This window comes from Crocuta crocuta, unplaced genomic scaffold (assembly GCF_008692635.1).
Source record: "Crocuta crocuta isolate KB4526 unplaced genomic scaffold, BGI_CrCroc_1.0 scaffold219, whole genome shotgun sequence".
Classification (NCBI taxonomy): Eukaryota; Metazoa; Chordata; class Mammalia; order Carnivora; family Hyaenidae; genus Crocuta; species Crocuta crocuta.
Genome location: NW_027551572.1, coordinates 3,724,213 through 3,745,130, shown reverse-complemented (window position 1 = coordinate 3,745,130; position 20,918 = coordinate 3,724,213). Strand labels below are relative to the sequence as shown.

Genomic DNA, 20,918 nt, shown 5'->3' with positions numbered 1-20,918 from the left:
ATAAAATTCTCTCTGAGCTATAACTTGTCGCTAGAAGGGAAAAATACAAAAAAATTGTGTAAAACAACAAAGTTGGTTAATTTTTTAAGAAAGATAATGGCACTACACATTTTCATTAAAAATATTGACTTCAATTTATCACATGATTAATTATCAGTACTTATTCCCAAGAACAGGTTTTTAAACCTCTGGAATTATTTTCATATTCTTGCTGCATAATATTTAAGAGTTTAAAAAGAACTTTCTTCTTTTTTTAAGATCTTTATTTTTTATTTTTTTTCAGTGATATATATTTTTATTTATTTATTTTACAAATAGTTTATTGTCAAGTTGGTTTCCATATAACACCCAGTGCTCATCCCCACAAGTGCCCTTCTCCATGCCCATCTCCCCCTCCCCCCCGCCACACCCATCAGTCCTCAGTTTGTTTTCAGCATTCAAGAGTCTCTCATGTTTGCCTCTCTCACTCTCTCCAACTATTTTTCCCCTTCTCCCCCACGGTCCTCCATTAAGTTCCTCCTNTATTGGTTTTATGGATTGTTTCCTTTGCTGTGCAGAAGCTTTTAATGTTAATGAGGTTCCAGTAGTTTATTTTTTCGCTCTTGATTCTTTTGCTTTTGGGGATGTGTCAAGTAAGAAATTGCTGCGGTGGAGGTCAAGGAGGTTGTTTCCTGCTTTCTCCTCTAGGGTTTTGATGGTTTCCTGTCTCCCATTCAGGTCCTTTATCTATTTTGAGTTTATTTTTGTGTATGGTGTGAGAAAATGATCTAGTTTCATTCTTCTGCATGTTGCTCTCCAAGGAAGAACTTTCTTCTTAAACTTCCAAAACCATACATGTCCATAGCTACATCATTAAGGTTGAGTCATACATGTGTGTACCTCCACTAATCTCCTAACAAATGAACTATGATAAAACTCAGTGTTTGTGTAAATAACAATGTAATGAGCCCCACAATAAGTATAAACATTCCCGATCACAGTTGTCATCATACTTGTTTATTGATGTGAAGGCATTGTTTACTTCAGAGTAAATTATATAAATATTATATGTATATATGTGTATTTATATATGTACTTTATATGTAGTATATATGATCTCTACTTTCTGAAAATGAATGCATTAGAATGAGAGGCTGTTTAGTTCCTAGCATGAAACTTGTGACCAATAAACTGACTTAGCAATTACGTGCTGGTCCAGTCTGGATTTGGAACATAGCTAAATAAAAATGAGTTACTCAAATTGAGGTTAGGGTTCAAGGTGCTAGGTCTTATTAAATTCAGTGTGTCTGGACACTGATTGTTGACCTTAACACCTCTCCTTTCCTCCCTCTTCTTCTTTTTTCTCTATCTCTGCCTCTTTTTGCTCTTTTCATGTCTTCAGAGCTTGTTGGTGTAACTGTTGTATAGTTAAGAATGAAGTAATGTAGAATAGAGGAAGAATACAGAGAGGTGTTTGTATGATTCAGTCAAGAAGATCTGTTTAGCAGTTACAACTGATTTAGTCTGTGACTGTAGAGAATCACCAAATTTAGCAGTTGGGAATCAATTTCTTCTATTGCTATTGTTGTAATTTCCAGTATCAAACCATTGTCCATTTGATAACCTGGTGATCTGATCTGCTTCTTAAGGTGACCAAATTGATATCTGTATCAATTTGATTTATGGTTCAACACTTGGGGCTAATGCATCAGAAAAACCCTGGTTTGATGCTGTCTGTAAACGTGGTGTTTGGGTGAAGAGTGGATGTATTGCACCATTTATAAGCCTTAGGCAGGAAAACTGCCTGCCTGGAGATGTCTGTAGTTGCGTATTTCTCACAAGTGCCTATTTTCTTTTTCAGTGTTTGATTCCATTCAATCATTTTCCAGTAATTTATATTTGCTAGTCACTAAGCCATTTAAATATACTTGGAGCAATTGGGGTTGGAAATCAGCACTTAAATTGAGGTGATTTATAGTTTTTGTACAAGGTCTGTTAAATTATTAGGTGCTGAAGGGTGTTTTAGTCTTTTCTTATGTATAGTTTGATTCATTGGCTCCTTATTTACCCGAGCAGGCAACTATTTCAAATTTTCTTATGTTTGGATAGTGTTCTTTATGGCATCCTGTAAGTGTAGCTCTTTGGGCCATTCGAGAGGCAGATAACTAGTTAGTCCCTTGACGGAGTGGGGATGAGTATGAGTGTCTTGGGCTTAGTTTTCTTCCATGTGAAGGAGGAGTCCATCCACAGAAAACTCAGTGACTTAGCTGATACAGAATGTACTACATGAATTACTTGGAGAAGTATAGAAAAGACGAATACAAATACAGTATTTTGATAGTGGCTGACAGGAAACCTTCATTGCTGAGTGTTCTTGGTAAAAACTTGGCGATTCCTTCGAATGCTTTAAGCACTCATGTGAGTGCCAACTTATATTTTATTTAAAAATTTTTAAGTGTATGTGGCAAGGATTGCCTGCCAAGGACATTTGAAGAAATTATTTTTTGTTACGATAATTATACAGGTGGGAGACATTTGCCCCCTAAAGCAGGTGTGCCTATGACTTTGTTTTTCATAACAATGATCCTTTTACATTAATGAAGAACTGCTTGAGGATTTCAGATTTTAGGCTTCCCCGCCCCCCCGTGTAACTTCCCCCCACCCTTGAGTGGGTAAGCCGGTGGACATGCTGTGGAACATTCCAGGGTGAAGCAGGCCTCCCTGGAACTTAGATTCTTTATCACACTCCCAGGGGAGTTGATTTCAAGTTGCTGGTACTAGCAGCTGCACATGATATTGCCCAATCCCAGGCCCTCTTATTGCTGGGTGGGAGGGAGTGGGATTGCTGTTTAAGAAATTTTATTATCTTTAGAAGGGAAGAATTTATTATAGGGGTTTTTGTAGATGATCTTTTTCATGTGGATTAAGATATTTTGAGCTCTGAATGTCCAAGCTGCTTAGAGGTTCTAAGTTGTTCTCAATTGGGGATGGTACCGCCACCCTCGGGATGTTTGGACATGTATGGGGGTGGTGTTGTCGGCACAGTGATCCCGGGAAGGGCACTACTGGCATTCCACATGCGGGGGCCAGAGATGCTCTACATTCTGCTTTGCCTGGGGCAATTAAATAATTGTCCACCTTAAATGCCAATTGTGTCCTCTTGCGAACCCCAAGAAGTGTGGTTTTATTTATAATGCTCTGCAGTGCTGACTGATAAGTCTGGCTGTCGGGGTTGGAGCTGCTCAATGAAAAATAAGTGGGATGTGAGAGACTAAGGGGAAGAGGAGGAAGGCAGGTAGCTAGTGTTTAAATGAAAATGGGAAATAGCTTATTTAGGAAAAGGTGGGGACAATTTCCCAATTCTCAGATTGAGAGGCTGCTATGATAGAACATCACATTATGCTGCTGGTTTTTGTTTATTAAAAAGGCACTTTTAAAACAATTATTAAGCAAATATTTAAGCAGCAGTCTCTGAGATCAACTATCTTTTTTTTTTTTTTTAAATTCTTGTTACTTAACATATAGTGTAGTCTTAGCTTCAGGAATAGAACCCAGTGATTCATCTCTTATGTAGGACACACAGTGCTCATCCCAACAAGTGTCCTCCTGAATGCCCATCACCCATTTACCCCACCCCATCAACCCTCAGTTTGTTCTTCGTCCTTAGGAGTTCTCTCTTGTGGTTTGCCCTCCCTCTGCTTTTATCTTATTTTCCCTTCCCTTCTCCTCTGATCATTTGTTAAGTTTCTCAAGTTGCACATATGAGTGAAATCATGTAATATCTGTCTTTCTCTGACAGACTGATTTCACTTAGCATATAATACCCTCCAATTCCGCCCACGTTGTTGCATATGGCAAGATTTCATTCTTTTTCATTGCAGAGTAATGTTCCATTACATATATAGCACATCTTTATCCATTCATTCAATGGATCCATCGTTCAAATGTCCGTTGATGGACATTTGGGCTCTTTCCATACGTTGGCTATTGTTGATAATGTTGTTATAAATATCAGGGTGAATCTTCCCCTTTGAATCAGCATTTTTGTATCCTTTGGAATAAATTCCTAGTGATCGGCTGACTATCTTGAAGGCTGACTGAATTCTGTAGGCTGGATGCTCAGGCACATTCAGCTGGAAGAGGATGGTGGGAAAGGCCACTAGGATACTTCTGATGCACCTGTAGACTCTGCTGGTCATTTGCCATGCAAGTGGACCAGGCCTGGGGCAACTGGAGGGGCTTCAAGATGAGACTCAGCTCTGCTAGCAGCCTCTGGTAAACCCTGACCAGCTTGCTCACTGAGCTCATTCATGCTCTGGGCCGGTTTCTGGGGAGTGAAATGGAGCCCCAAGCCCTTCTCATAGTCAAAGTCTGTATCCTCCTCCAGGCTTACATCTACCTAGAACCACTGTTAGTTTTAAACAGTTACCGGCACGAGTGATCGCTCGGCTTTCCTAAAAGCGACTCAGTTGATCATGTCGCTCTCTTGCTGGACATTTACAGCTTTTTATTGTCCATCTCCCCAGCCTTATTGTCCACCACTAAAAGTGGTTCCTTATGCTGTGGAGGCCTGTACTTGGGCCATGGAGGCCGGCGCATTAGGCCTTCACCCCATGTTGGGCTTCTCTCAAGTTGTTTGGACCCTACACAAAGGGCGGTTCCCTCCTCTTCACTTACCCAGGTACTGCTCATCCACAAAGGCCTCTTATTCTCCTTCATGAAGCCTTCTCTAATCACACCAGTGGGTGATGGTAATTTTTTTCTCCTTGAGACCAGTTTATTCTTACTGTCTATGTTGCTTATTTGGAACCAAATCCTCTAGCTTTGGAGCCAGACTACTTAGGTCTGAATCCCCATTTCACTACCTACTAGTTGTGAGATTTGGTCATGCCTCAATTTCTTCGTCTATGAAATGGGCCTATTTATTAATCCCTATTTCAGAGTTATTGTGACAGATAAGTGAGATGATCTATGGGAAACAATACATGGCTAATTTATATTATATAAGTTACTTTTGTCCCCCCAGAATTTATAAATTCTATTAAAAAAAGAAACCCAACCATATCTTAACTTTATTTCTTCCACAAGTCCTAGAACAATGTTTTGCACATACTAGGTATGATGTGTGTGTGTGTGTGTGTGTGTGTGTGTGTGTGTGTGTTTCATGAATCTAACTCATAGTCTTCTTGGTTTTTTTTTTTTTTAAACAAACAAACTACACTTAAATGATGTGTATACATGATCACACATCAAATGGCTTTGGGAATTTTGCCTCAAAGTCCTTGACTTCTTGAAATGTCTTAATAATCAGACATCAGGGCTCTGAAACACAATTTTGGGAAAAAAAGTCAACTCTGGTTTGTAAACTGCATTGAAAAAAAAATTCTGGCCATCTATTTGACAGCCTGTTATGAAAACCAGAATGTTGCACAGAAAGAGAGTTGCAGGTTGGATTGCTGTGCATGTCTGGTTTCAGTTCCATCAATCGAGTCCTGGCCCATTCCACCAGTTGATGTTAGGCAGAGCAGGGCCTTCCACACAGTTTGTTACTCCTGCCTGTCATGGCTGCAGTGTAAAGTTTTGGAAATAAGCAAGTGACTCTAAATCTTTGAAGGGACCTGGCCTTGTTGGTGGGGATAAGGTGTGAGAATTGAAGCGAACCATCACCCAATTTATAAACATTGCAAGTATGTCAAGGGAATAAAAATAAAGTACAGAAAACACGAAGAAAGAATTATGGATGAATGGAGGAATTGCCTCTTACATTTGTTTCTTTGAGCTCAGTGAAGATAAGACTATGAACATGTCATGTACTTTTATATGATGTATCTTTATTTAATGAAAAACAAATTTTAATGTTTATTTTTGAGAGAGACACAGGGACAGAGACAGACAGAGAGAGACAGAGTGTGAGATGAGGAGGGCCAGAGAGAGGGAGACAACAGAATCTGAAGCAGGCTCCAGGGTCTGAGCTGACAGCACAGAGCCTGATGTGGGGCTCAAACCCACGTCCTGAGACCTTGACCGGAGCTGAAGTCAGATGCTTAACCAACTGAGCCACCCAGGTGCCTAGATGTATCTTTGAAAAGAGTACATGTGCCTCCTCTTCCTCAGGTAAACTGAGAGTCTGGAAGGACCAGCACATGTTAAGAGGATCTAACAGGAAAAAAGGATTTGCCATAGAAATTACCTTACTCTGTTCACTTTGGACAATGTTCCATTGACTACGACTTGCCTTTCTATTTTGAGAAAATAATTTATGAGAGAAAGAAAAAAAAAACTTTTACAGGAAAGGGTAGGAGAATCAAACCTTTCAACATGACTCAGTATTTTCCTTTTTCGTTTTTAAACTTATGGACATTCCTCTTTCAAGTAATTTCAGGTTTTTCCAGATTTCATTTTCCTTTCTGTGGATTTAAGATAGCAAACAGTGTTACCACTTGCCTTGATGATTTTATTTGTCTAATGGTTTTACATGTATGATACCAAGAGGCTGACTCTTATTATGAAGAATTATGAAGAGGAATTTTCCTTATCTGATGAATATGCATTGACTATTCCTCATGTGCCTAGCACTGTGCTGGAGGCTAGAAAGAATACAGAAGTGATGTTCTTGATTTAGTACTGTTCCCTGCACTGGAAAAACAAGTGACTTCCCCCTCCCTCTAGGCATTATCTATTTCTCTAAATCATTCTTGGTCTAACACTTAGACCAGGAAGCTTGGGACATGGCTATTTATGAAGAAAGGATTACTCTTGTTTTTCTTCAGCTTGGGACTTTATAAGGTTGGAAAATAGATTTATCCTTATGTCTAATATAATTTTTCTTGAAGAGATTGAAATGTTTTTGGATTTCCATGTGTTGCTTTTGATTGTGGCAAATTTTCTTAGGCCCAAGAATGTTTATATGAAATGTTTGCTGCCAGGTAGACTACTCTTCTTCAACTGAATTCTATGAGCATGTGATGTGGTAGGGATTCCACACAAGCCCAACTCACGAACTTAGTTAATGCTGACAGCAACTTTGAAAAAAAGTCAAATTTTTTACATTCATTGTTGAGTTTGACGGAATCATTTTTTTTTCCTTTTTCCTTTTTCTTTTCTTTTGGTGTAAGAGAACACAGAGCAGTAGTCAATGTAGCACAGATGCCTTTTGGACCTAAACTATAGCTCTAGGGTCCAAATTCTTGCATTGTGCATGTTTGCTGTTTGATCTTGGGCGAGTGACTGAACTGCTCTATGCCTCAAGTTCTTTATTTGTGAAATGTTCATAAAAATGACACCTATCTCATGGGGCTGTTAGGGAAATTAAACCACTTGAAGTTGGCAAAGCGCTTAGAGTGGTGCATGCCATTTAAGCACCATGCGAGTATTTTTTTCATCTATTTTGATTCTTGGAAAAGGCCAGGGCTAGTGCTGGGGAAGTAGGGTGTTTGCTTGGTCCCAGTGGATTCTTGTCAGTGGTTGCCTGGTTCCTAACAAAAGATTTTTATTTCAGTGTGGGTTACGATGTTTTCCTCTTAATGGCAAAATTACTTCTTGGTTAAAACTGGATTCACTGGATATGGATGTTTAGAGACCATTTGTTGAAAAAAAATTTTTTTCATTTTGCTCTATTTAGGTTTTCTTTTTTATTCACAAGCTGTGTTTGGCTCCAGTGCATGAAATCCATTTCCTTGCTCATTTGGACTTCAAATTATTAAACAATTAAGGTGTAGATACCTGTGGTGGGGTTGACTTATTTAAAATGGAACGCAATGCAATTTGAAAATAAAGTTCACACAGATGAATTGAAATCAGGGGCACCTGCCATTGTTATCAGACCTGACCCAGATCTTTCCACCAGAAGTTTGCTTCTAAACAGCACATATTCTCTTTATAATAGAGTGAATGACAGGCTTCTGACACCAGTGGAACACTGATTGCTGGGAGGCCACCCAGCAATGATATAGTATCGGTTTGTTTTTTCTGGAGAGGTATTTCCAAACAATAGTCATTTGGGAGTTACAACAGGCATAGAAAGTAATACTGAAAAGGAGAATTTGATGAATTATCATGGATCTGTTGATAAAGTGAGTAAATTGAGCTTGATACGCTTTTGTAGATAACTGAGTATCTGGGAGATCAATTGTGAAAAAACTCTAACTAGAAAGAATTAATTGCAAAATTCCTCCTATCAATTTTGGTTCTCATGTGTCCTATGTAATTGGCTTTGAAGCTTTTTAAAAAGTGACTTTTGGATGTCTATTTTGTGTTCTTTTTATGATGTGTTTAACTTCATATTTTAAGAAAAATGAAAAATAACCTTAAAATTTGACTTGTAATAAAAGTTGCTTAAGGATTATATATATTTTAAAATAGTCAATAAATTGTTTTGAAAGTTTTCTTCTGTGAACTCAGTTTCTAAGTTTATGCCTCTCATTTTTTCATAACAATATGAAACTCTTTGCAAGTAGACTGACCTTTTGATTGTTATGATTTTTCAACTAGCAATTATTAGATAGTAAGGGAGACAAATGTACTAACCTACAAATGTATTATGTTGGATTCCTAACAATAGACTTAACTGATAAAAGCAATTTAATATATGTTGTGTTAATAGCTAAACCTCCAAAGCCCCTAATCTCCCATGGAAATATTGCTTTGTAGAACAAAATCCAATGAGAAGTTCTGGGATTCCAGAGTGAATTTGTACATTCCTTAGGGGCATTTTTGCAAGGGAGGTTGTTGTGTTTTAAAGGTAGTTGATAAGAGACCTGCACCACCAACCCCAGACCTGCACCACCAACCACCATCGTGCATTAGTCTATAGAAGGTATTTGGGTGTACGTATTCCTGTACCACTCGGTACCACCATTTAGCCAAGGGAAGTTTCTGACCATTTGCAGCATACATTATAAATCAGGATGTCACTACCAGACAATCAGATTTGAACATTCCATGAACAAAGTAGCCTATATCCCCTAGGAATAGATCACTTAACTATGTTTATGTCATGCTGTTGATATGCCTGCATTTACACAAGTCAGGATAGCACATTGTTTATTTCTCTTAGGAGTAGATAATTGATCTGTATATTTACCTAATTTTGGCTTAATTAGCCAATAACTGAAATAGGTAATTTAGCATGATCACTTAAATACCTGGGGAGAATAATTGTATTCTTTCAACTCCCCAAATTACTCCTCTACTGCGTTGGGCTTGTGAAAAAATATTTCTGCATCTTCTCCAAGTTGGGCTGATATTGGCTGTTTTCTTCAAAAAAGCTTCCTACTTGGCTCAGAATACATGGGGAAGTCACTGGTCAGATATATGGGGAAACTCAAAGGATTTCCAACTGCCAAATTAGTCCCTTGGGGAGACCCAGGATAATTGCTGGTCTTATTGGTTGGATAAATAAACTTGTCTAAGTTATATTCTCTTTCTGGTATCACTAGGGGATATCACTGCTGTTTGGGAATGCAGTAACTTTGGGGGCCAAATTTGTATACTCTGGTTGGGTACAGAGATTTTTCTTTTTCTTTTTTTTTTTTTCTTTCTTTTTGGCTTAAAGAGCAAGCAGAGATGAGCTTACAGATCTGGCATCCTAAAATTAGTTCAACAAAAAGCCAAAATATTGGTCTGAATCTATGAATGTAGGACCATAAATTGCTGTGTATGATTTAGTAATAAAAAGGGACTTAAAAAAACAAAGGGCGAAGAACTGATAAAAGGCATAATCAAGCAAATGAGAAGTTACTCATGATGTTATCAATCAGAGATAACCACCAATAACATTCTGGTCTTTTTCTACACTTTTTTCTCCATATCTTTATCTTTGTTAGATAATATAAGTTTTTATCCAAATCATCTAGAAGTCTACATAATTATTTTAATGAGTTCTTAATATGTTAATGTAAAGATATAAGAAAATTTTATCTTTTTTTGAAATTATTGAACATCTAGGCAGCTTGCAATTTATTATAAGGAATTCTGTGATTAAAATCTGCATATGTAAATCTTTGTCTGATTCTCTGATTACTTCTTTAGGGGGAAGGGAGTGGGGATACCTAAAAATAAAGGAACTCAGAAAAGCACTTTTAAAAAGCAAGATACGTTGTTGTCAAATTGCTTTCCAGATTGGTTACGTTGAGGTACACTCTTCTCAGCTGTGTACAAAAATGACCATCTTCCTGCAGATCTTGAAAGAGATAACATAATAATCATTATAAGAATGTTTTCTTAATTTTATAAACAGTTTGCATTCTTTTGATTATTAATTCATTGAAAAAATTTTCATTTGTATAAAACACTTGTATTTCTTTGATTGCATCACTTGTATTTCTTTGAAATATCTGTGTGGGTAAATTTTTAAACCGCTTTTCTTTTGCATGTGGTGTTACCAGAATGTGACAGTGAACATTTTCGCTGTGAAGACGGGCAGTGTATCCCTGTATCCTGGAGGTGTGATGGGACCAGAGACTGCCTGGATGACACGGATGAAGCTGGTTGCTGTAAGTGAGGAGGGGCCGGACCAGGCTCTGTTTTGAGGAACCTAAGTGTTTCCTTGTGAATTCAGCTGTACCAAAGACAAAGAATTGTACCTTTAGTGATAGATTCAGGACTGGGCTCAAGTCTTGAGTGAATAGAGAACTGATGGCATTAATGATTCTTTTAGTTCGTTTGGAGGAAGGGGTTCAAATCACATCCATTTCTATCTTACCCTTTTCCCATGATGTTGATATGGAAACAGATTTGTGTTTCCTAAAGCCTATAATATAAGTATTTCAGATTATTCACTCTGGAAATTTTGTGCACCAACTGTGATTTGTAATTCAAGGAAGAGTCTGTTTTTGTATAAAGGACATTGTGTAATTTGTGCAAATTACACAAAGAGATCACAGAACAGGTTAGTGTGGTCTTATGTTTTAAAAAATTATGTTTAAAAACACAATAATATTGTAGACCCAAAATTTAATAATATAATCCCTTTCACATATATTCACATGTATTTCTTCATTTAGTTCTCTCAGTATTCTGAGATAGGTTTCAGATTAGGAAACAGGCGTAGTGAAGTTGAATCATTCATTAAAATCCTCCTTCCTGCACAAATTTGCTTTCCCACCTTGCCGTAGGTGATCAATCACACTACTGCAATTTCATTCATTCTGACTAGTGAACACACAAGGGTTATCATCTGAAAACCAAGAAATAGGGGAAAGATAAATTTTGATTTCAATTGTTGGCCATCCTGTGGCACAAAAGAAGAAACTTTGGTGTAGTGTTTGGATCGTGATGCACTTGAAAATGAGAAGGGTGGGGCGCTTCTCAAATTTCCATGCACAAATGGAGCAACCTGGGGAGCTGGTTGATGTACGGATTTTGCATTTGGAGTGGGACCTAAGATTCTGCATTTACCAGCTCCCATGTGATGCTCATGGTGCTAGTCCGTGAATCACATTTTTTTAAATGTTTTATTTATTTCTGAGAGAGAGAGAGAGAGAGAGAGACAGCATGATCAGGGGAGGGCCAGAGAGAGAGGGAGACACAGAATCTGAAGCAGGCTCCAGGCTCTGAGCTAGCTGTCAGCACAGAGCCCAACGCGGGGCTCAAACCCACGAGCCGTGAGATCATGACCTGAGCCGAAGTCAGATGCTTAAGCGACTGAGCCACTCAGGCACCCCCCGTGAATCACATTTTAAGCAAGGGAGTACTTCTATTTGCAGAGACATGATCATGTGCTATCTGTTTGTTTGCTTCCTATGGGACTGCTGAGTTCATTTTTAGATTAAACACCAGGAGCAGAAAAGCAAGAACTATGTGTTCTGGAATAAACAGTTCTACCCACAACTCTTTAGAGATTGTTAGTGCAATAACAATGTTCCATAACAATCATAATAACAACAGTACCAACGACAGTGGTGGTAGCAGCTAAGATTATACTTCACTTGCACACAAATTATATTTAATTTATTTTTTTTGTAGCAAATTATGAGATATAGTCCCCATTTTATGGTGCATATGTTGAGGTTCAGAGAACCCTCCAAAGATCCTAAGGCAAGAAAATTATAGAAACAATAATTATTCCATTCTGGGTCTTCATTTCTGAATAGCATGTTTTTTTCAGCTCATCATGATGCTTTACTATTAGTTATTACAAAACGTTTCAAATAGTTTAACAATAACTCATGGTTAATTTGTATTTAAATTAAAATTTTAATTTAATAATTTTTGTCATGGCTTTGTATGGATGTGTTTTGGCTGTTTGTTTTATTCTTTGTGTTTTTGTATTGATTTGCATCATCAGTTTGTTGTGATGCCCTTGCTGAGATTATTTGGCTTTGAATGCTGATTAGAGTCCACAGATTCTTTTATAAGATTGTTTACTATTTACTATCAAATATATTAAGCAAGGGTTGACACAGATTGTTTTGAAGTATGTTTTGAAGCTTGTTGGTATGATAGGGTGGGTGTTTACACAATGAGTTGAGTCCTTTTTCTGGTTTGTTTTAGCTCCCCCTTCTTGCAGCTCAAACCAGTTCCTGTGTCAGGCTGAAGGTCTGTGCATCCCTAACTTCTGGGAGTGTGACAATGACCAGGACTGTGAGGATGGCTCCGATGAACATCAACATTGCCGTAAGCGTTTACAGAGAAATTTTGTTTTGGCCCCCGGTACATAAAATCGAACAATAATAATGAGATGATTCTTTATAAATGGTGAATTGGAGCTCAAATCACAGGGGGAACCTATGCTGGCAATCTCACTCAGGGTGAGATGATATCGAAAGTGTGAATGAGCTGAAGAATTCTACAATATTCCTCAGCAATTTGGAAACGGGACAAGTTCTCAGTATGTAATTAAGACTGTATCACACTCAGTAAAGAAATGAAACATTTATTGGTTTCTATGGGGGGGGCAGTCTTCATATGTGTGGTTGGCAGCTGAACAGTTCTTTGGGGTCCTGCGGTGTGCGCTGCATACTAACCTTCTACCCCTCCTGCTTCGGTGTTAAACTACCTTCTCTTTGATTAAGTGGCAGTGGGGCTCATAGTGAGGTTTGTTGGAAGCATTGTTGGTTGTTGTAAAAGTGATTACTGGTATAGTCTGCATCAGATGAGATGAGCTGTAACAAGGAGGGAAGGAGGGAATGAGGGAATGGCAATGAGGAAGACCTTGGTAGCTGTTGCTTTCCTGAACACTGAGGGAGTTCAGGACAGGAAACTGGAAGAAACTGCCATTCTAATTTCTTTGGGATCAACCTGTAAAAGTTTGAAGTGGGCTTGAAAATAGTTTTGGATGAGAGAGGAATCTTGGGTATATATTCGATGGCAGCATATGAGAAATACGCCATGTGTAGCATTTCTTTGTTTTTTCTATTAAGGATAATTGTATAATTAAAAATTATTCCTGTATCAGTGAGGATGTTTTTGATTGCAAAGAATGAAAAGCCCATCTCATAAAAGTTAAGCAAAGGGGAAATTTATTACCTTACACACTAAGAAGCTAAATGTATTGTTGTTCCAGGGTTGATGAATTCCCAACACAATAAATTATCGACCAATTTTCTCTCACTTTTCTGCTCTGCCATCATTATTTAGCCTGTTGGCTTTTTGTGATGGCATGAAAGCTGCAGAAGTCTTGGAATTTGCATTGTTATAATTCTAATGTCAACTTCTGTGTGTGTGTGTGTGTGTGTGTGTGTGTGTGTGTGTCTGTGTGTGTGTGTCTGTGTGCGTTTAAGACAATCCCACCCCAAGCCCCCAAAATAAAAAACCAAAGACCTTTTAGACGTCTAGGTTAGACTGAGATGGAAATTAGAGAGCAGATATCTGACCGTAAGGAACCACTTCAGGCTCTTGACCCCAATTGTCCTGAGGAAGAGTCTAGCTCTGATCACTGTGTGGCATTTACCTTTAAGTCTCCCCTACATTTTGTTTCATTAAATACACATCCCACAGATCATAGACATCTATCATCACTTTGTGTTTGATTTTAAGAGTCAGCCAAGATCCTGTTGGCATTTTTACAGTCATTGTCCACAAAGATCAAAGAAGAAACAGATGTTTTTGATGGCTACTTCATGTGAGAACTTGTTTAGTCATTATATGACTAGCAATGGAGATTCCGTGGTCTTCAGTTGGTCCTGGATTCATTTATAAGAACTTGGAATTTAGCCCAGGACTTTTGAGTCCAGCATTGACTGAGAACTCTTTTCAGTAGAGCCAAGGGTCTTTTGAGGAAAAGAATAGGAATTCTCAAAATACCCAGTTTGACTTTGGTTTAAACCTAAAATGAAGACTGTATAAACAGCTGGTTAGGGCTTGTCAGTGTTGGTCATGGGGTCTTTCAGCAACAAAGTGATGGTGATATTTGGGACAAAGTGATCAAGGAGAAACCAGCAAACTGTGTTAGGGGTGTGGAGGGTGGTGGTGGTGACAAATGACAATCTTGAGACCTTGAGCTAATCAAGGCCAAACAGGAGCATGGAATGTCCAGATGAGATCCAGTTATGTTTCAGGATGTGATGTGGAACCCCAAAAGGGGACAAGCAGATCTGAGAAAGGGAGATGGGAGATGATCGTTCAGAAGTAGTGAAGAGAGGAATTAAAAGTGCCAGGCATAATAGGACACAGGAAGAAATCTTTGTTTGTAGGAAATCTGTCTGCGCCAAAACTATTTTCTGGCCAACCCCTCAAAGGTCCTAGGGGAAAGAAGGGATGACTCGCAGATAGTACTGAATGAGAACAGGATGGGGCTAGATTGGGAATCTCTGGAGAGCAGTGGATATGATTCAGCTCAGATCCCTAAGGCTTGTTGTTTTGTTTAGCAGATAGTAGGTTCTTGACAAGTGAGTACTGAATGAATTAATGAGTGATGAGTTATTTATCTTTTGGCTAGATATACCATTTTGGTTCTATTTTCCCTTGATCCCCACACAAAGTAGGAAGAAAGGTGAGCTGTAGATTGTGATACAATGTAATGGATAACCCCTTGCCAATAATAATATTTACAGAGGGATGTGAACTTCTAAGAACAACCACTTGGGAAAAGAGATTGGAAAAAGCATTATAGCAGAAATTTATTTATTTAATTTTTAAAAATATTTATTTTTGAGAGTATGATCAGGGGAAGGGAGAGAGAGAGAGAGGGAAAGGGAGAAAGAGAATCCTAAACAGGCTCTTAGCTGTTTGTACAGAGCCTAAAGTGGGGCTCAATCCCACACACTGAACTGTGAGATCCTGACCTGAGCCGAAATCAAGAATCGGATGCTTAACCAACTGAGCCACCCAGGTGCTCCTATAGCAATAATTTATAAGCAATGTTACATGCTACTTTAAATGAGTATGGATTTCACAGTGTAGTTCTTGCATTTTTGATGTTATAAAATTCTTTATTAGACATCCTTTAGCTACAGATAGAATATGCCACCACTATATTCACTAAGGTCACCAGGGAATACTTGATTGTTAAGCAGAGTGGGCATTTTTCCTTTCTCAAAGTTGGATGGACTTTTCTGTTGCACTTGACTTTGGCAATCATTCCCTCCTTCTTGACACTACTGTCTTAGCTGCCATGACTCCTCATTGTCCTGGTTCTTTTCTGAACTGCTTTGATCATTCCATTTTGTATTCTTCTTCTACTCAGCCCATGACTATGGCTGTTGCTTAGTGCCCTGCAGTTAGCAACTCCTCTTACTCAATGCTTTTCCAGGATAATTTCAACCAACCTCATGATTTTGATAAATCTAGATGGGCTAGTGATAACACAAATCTATGCTTACTTATGACCCAGATTTCTTGCCCACACATCAGTCTTGCATATTCAACTGCCTGTTGTAGATCTCCAGGATGCCTCTAATTCAAGGTGTCCCAAGTGGGATTAATAATCTCTCCTGAACTGGTTTGTTTGTTTACTTATCTAACATGGATTTTTCTTAAAATTTTTGTTAAATATTTATTTTTGAGAGGGAGAGAGAGAGAGACAGAGCATGAGCAGGGGAGGGGCAGAGAGAGAAGGAGACAAAGAATCCGAAGCAGGATCCAGGCTCTGAGCTGTCAGCACAGAGCCTGACATGGGGCTTGAACCCATGAGCTGTGAGATCATGACTTGAGCTGAAGTTGTGTGCCCAAACAACTAAGCCACCCAGGCACCCCTGCCTGTCTTTTTAAAGAAATAAAAAAAAAAAAAAACCTCACTATAAGTTACTAGCAGAAAATACAACATCGGTCTTAAACTACTAGAAATAGGCAGAGTGAGGTCTTTTTCCTTGTTAATCTAGAATTTTATGAAACATATTTCATAACAACAGCATTAGAGCAAGAATAAAGATGGCTGTTAGTGACATTAAAGATGTACTCAATTAGCATGGAAAGTATATCACAATCCCTTAGGCACCCAAGCTAGAAATTTGGAATTATTCTTCATTCTTCTGCTCTTCATTTAGCCTGGCCTAATGTCTCTGAAGTTCATCTCTTTCCCATTTATAGCATCACTTCCAGTATCTCTTAACAGTGTGACTGCAGCAGCCTCTGGATTGGCCTCCCCACCTCTAGTCCTGTGCCTCTTTAGGTTCTCTCTGACACTCATACTACAAATATTTAACCAAAACTTGGGTATCTCGCTCTGCATCCCAAGAAGAAAGCTCCAGCTTCTTAACATGGTAACATGTTTTACAGTGACTTCTGTGATACGGCCAGTGCTTATCTTTCCATGTCTCTCTTGCCATTCATGTCTTGAAATTCCTATGTGGGGTCACAGCAGTGCTTGTAGTTCCTTTGGGCATATGGTGCTGTGTCCCTCTTTCACCTCTGTGCATGCTGCCTGAATGCTTTTTGACAGACTGTCCTTCTTTCTTTCCTTTTGACCTTGCTAACCTCACTGCTTCTCCTATAAGGCCCAGGTGGGGTGTTACCTCCTAAAGGAAGTTGTCCCTGTTGACACTCTCATCTCAGAGTGAATTAGGCACCTCTCCCTGATCCTTCTATAATTCACTTTCATCACTGTTTTTAATTAATTCTTTAAAAACTATTTATTTTGAGAGAGAGAGTGAGCACACTAGCAGGAGAGAGAAAGAGAGGGAGAGAGAGAATCTCAAGCAGACTCTGAGTTGTCAAAACAGACCCGACGCGAGGCTTAAACTCATGAACTGTGAGATCATGACCTGAGCTGAAATCAAGAGTTGGACACATAACCAACAGAGCCACCCAGACACCCCTCTAATAAATTCTAATAAATTTCTTAGTCCCATAAAAAACCAAGAGATCCTTGAGAGTAGGGAGTGTGCCTCATTCATCATTATATTCTCATTATTGGTGTACTTTGTGGCATGTAATAGGCCCCCAGTAGATGTTTACGTAATGAGTAAATAAGTGAATTCTCACATCAGACTGGTTCATGGAACCATATGATTTTAATTTGTCATTTTTCTGTGTTTGAATGAACTTTTAATTGCTCCTTCATAAACCCCTTTGAAAAGTTGAGCACAAAATATAGAATTGCTTTGGGCATCAGTTTAAGAAGACAAGCACCTGATTTAGTTTTTCTTCATATTTTATTACTACTGCTACTACTCATGACTTGCCTTTTTGGGAATAAAAAACATGTTCTTTAGGGGCACCTGAGTGGCTCAGTCAGTTGAGTCTCGAATTCTTGATTTTGGCTCAGGTCAGGAGCACTGACAGTGTGAAGCCTGCTTGGGATGCTTTCTCTTTCTTCTCTTTCTGTTCTTCCTTCTCTCACTCTCTCTCTCAATCAATCAATCAATCAAAATTAAAAAAAATAAATTTAAAAGTTTCTTTAATTTTATATGGCAATTTTATATGGGAATTTAAGCCTTTAAGAATGAAGAGAGGGGTGCCTGGGTGGCTTAGTCGGTTAAACGTCCGACTTCGGCTCAGGTCATGATCTCCCAGTCTGTGGGTTCGAGCCCTGTGTTGGGCTCTGTGCTGACAGCTCAGAGCCTGGAGCCTGCTTCAGATTCTGTGTCTCCCTCTCTCTCTGCCCCTCCCCTGCTTGCTCTCTGTCTCTCTCAAAATAAAATAAAGACATAAAAAAAATTTTTTTTAAAGGATTAAGAGAAAGTATTAATCATTTTAGACTTAGATAAAACTGTGTCTGCTTTGTGTTGAATTCAGACATTTAAGTGACTTTTAGAAAAGTTCATCTATTCTAACTTTATTAATACAAGGTACTGGGAGAAAATATGAAATCACATTGTCAAAGTGTCAGAAAATAGGATGACTGGAAAAATCTTGTTTGCTATTCAAGTATTACATCACACATTCATAATGAAACAATTTTCTTAAAAAGAAAGAAGGAAGAAGATGACAAGAAAGATATAATTAATTGAACATGGAATGTCTTATCACATGATAATCTTTATATGTTTGAATCTCAAGGTCAGCTCTAAAACTGATTATCCACTTGTCTTTTAGAAAGGTTTTTAAGAAAGTTTAGATGATGACACACCCCTTGACAGGTATAATTTCATCAGGAAACCAAATTTTGCCAATATCTTTACTGTATAGCAGTATAGGAAACTGTAAAAATTCAGGGGAAATCTTTTTTCTTCCATTTGATGAGGATAATTTTTTCCCCAGAGAATCGCATTTCACCCAAATGCTTCTCTTTTTATGTGGATAGTTGAAAAATCCCATGATAATTTCTGCCTTAGGTTTCCCGAATAGCATGCACATGGAGCTTGCAGCATCCAATTTAAGCTACCAATGCCCTGATTTTACCTACCCTAATCAACACAGGATAAAAACAGGCTAGTTTAAATTGTTTATAAATTTGACACATGTTGCATATAGAAAGCTTATATAATAGAGAAAACTCAGCTATAGAAAAAAAAATCACCCATAATTTTATCACTCAGAATAATCACTGTTACAAGCCTTTGGCATAGTTCCTTTTTGTTTAAAAAAGTATTACGATGAGGGGGACCTCAGCCAATACTTGACTACTACCTATATCTGCAAAATTCTTATTTCATTCATCCTTTTTACTGTATTGGTTGTCAATCCTTATTGTATTCTCAACACATGCTGATCCTGAAATGTCTACACTCACATGCTTCAGTGTTGATGTGATTCTGTGAGCATTTTGATAGTATCCTGATAGTAGTATCTTTGCATTTGCATTGTGAGCTGTCTACTTGGGGTAGGTGGGCACCCTGCTTTCTGAGCCTATGAACTGTATTTTCAACATAGTCTCCTGCCTTTGCTTTTAAATGTCCTCACTCATCTTTGGTAAATGTCAATGGATCGTTCTGTGTTTGGCAGTAATTATAAAGTAATATCTTTTCCCCTTCACAGCTGGGAGAACATGCTCAAGCCATCAGATTACATGCTCCAATGGTGAATGTATCCCAGAAGAATACAGGTGTGACCACGTCAGAGACTGCTCAGATGGAACTGACGAGAAAGATTGCCGTGAGTCCCTTTCAGTCTTTGCACTGTGTTTGCTTTCACCTTTGTCCTTTTGGCATTTTAATCAATTTGTTAGATTTGTTGATGGACAGAAATGCCTACAATATGCCTCTTGTTATTGAAATCTCTTGGCAGATTCTTTGGTGGATTAGAGGTGATATTTTGATAGGAGACTATTTTTAGCAAGACATTCTAAGTGTGTTCTGCCTTAGCACATCAAGTTTCTGTATTTTTTGAAGAGACTTTTAACATTAACATAGAATCCTGAAAGGTTCTTGAATACATTGAATACAAAATTCAGTTTGGCTAATGTTGGGTTTTATTGAATTATGTTAAATTTCTAGGCCAAATAAAGAGAGGGAGAGAGACAGAATACCAAACAGGCTTTACATTGGTTTGAATTCTCGAACTGCAAGATCATGACCTGAGCTGAAATCAAGAGTTGGATGCTTAACTCAGGCGCCCCATACACATGGTGTATTTAAAAAAAAAAATACCACTTCTCCTTTACTGCTTTCTTCCCTTGGGTCTTATTTTTCTTTGAGAAAAATATTGCTATTTGTCTTTGTATCTCTTTCCTAGCAGAATTGCTGGTACAGTTGTGTTGTGGTATAATTTCCAACTAAAATGTTGGAAGAGATTATGTTGCCTCTAATTGGGGTCTCTTTTCAGTTTGGAAATTTTACAGAATTACTGGTAATTTTAAAGATGGTAGTGAATGTCACAAAATAGCAAATCCATGAGTCAAGTACTCTTACTCAGTACTTTGTAAAGCAAACAATAGATCCTTCATTGTAGCAAGTGAAGAAAATGTTTTTGACTAAATAATAGTGATGAATCATATGTTTTATAGTATTTTGTAAACTGCAAGTGTTATGTAAATTCTGGTTGTTATTCTTAATTAGGTTCCTCAATGAGGACAATAGGGCAAGTGTTAATATTCTTTCATAAATAAACTAAAATTGCGAAGAGTAGAATGGCTTGTTTAAGGTTGAGAATGTGTGGCAGAGCTAGGGCTAAATCCATCTTCTGGTTCCAAGTCTGGTGATTGCTCTTCATGACTTTATTTACAGAAGGAGAAAGTTCTACTTTGTTCAAGTTTAAGGGAGAACTAGAGGCTGTGCCACCAGCCAACAGTCGGTCTTTATCCCTATTTTACAAGTGGATAAAAATGAGTGCTTTATTGGAAATGCAATGAAACTGAAGGGAATGCTACTCTAGGGAAAATAAAAGGCAACTGAAACAGACTGGATTTATTCCATGTGAACACCCGGCAGCCAAGTCCAAAGCCACCAGTACCACCGCCTCACGACTTTGCCAATAGACCTTCCGGAAAAAAGCTGGCTGGGTACGAGCAAGCAGGCAGCTGTTATAGAAAGGGGCAAAGGAAAGGAAGCGAGTGAGCTTTATAAAATATCTTAGCAGGAATCTTTAATCAAGTTTTTGTTTATTTTTTTAAGTGCAAGTAATAGGTGCAATGAGGATTTCTTAAGGAAAGAGAGCCAGATTTATATGATAGTTAATTGCCC

At 38.2% G+C, this 20,918-nt stretch overlaps 1 protein-coding gene across 1 annotated transcript in view; it reads left to right on the top strand.

Annotated features, from left to right (window-relative positions):
- Positions 1-20,918, top strand: part of LRP2 (LDL receptor related protein 2) — a 195,441-nt gene that overhangs the window by 28,065 nt on the left and 146,458 nt on the right. Inside the window, exons 2-4 of the mRNA XM_077751078.1 lie at positions 10,365-10,472; positions 12,472-12,594; positions 19,276-19,392. Of these exons, the coding sequence (XP_077607204.1) occupies positions 10,365-10,472; positions 12,472-12,594; positions 19,276-19,392 (348 nt within the window). The remainder of the gene's footprint in view (positions 1-10,364; positions 10,473-12,471; positions 12,595-19,275; positions 19,393-20,918) is intronic.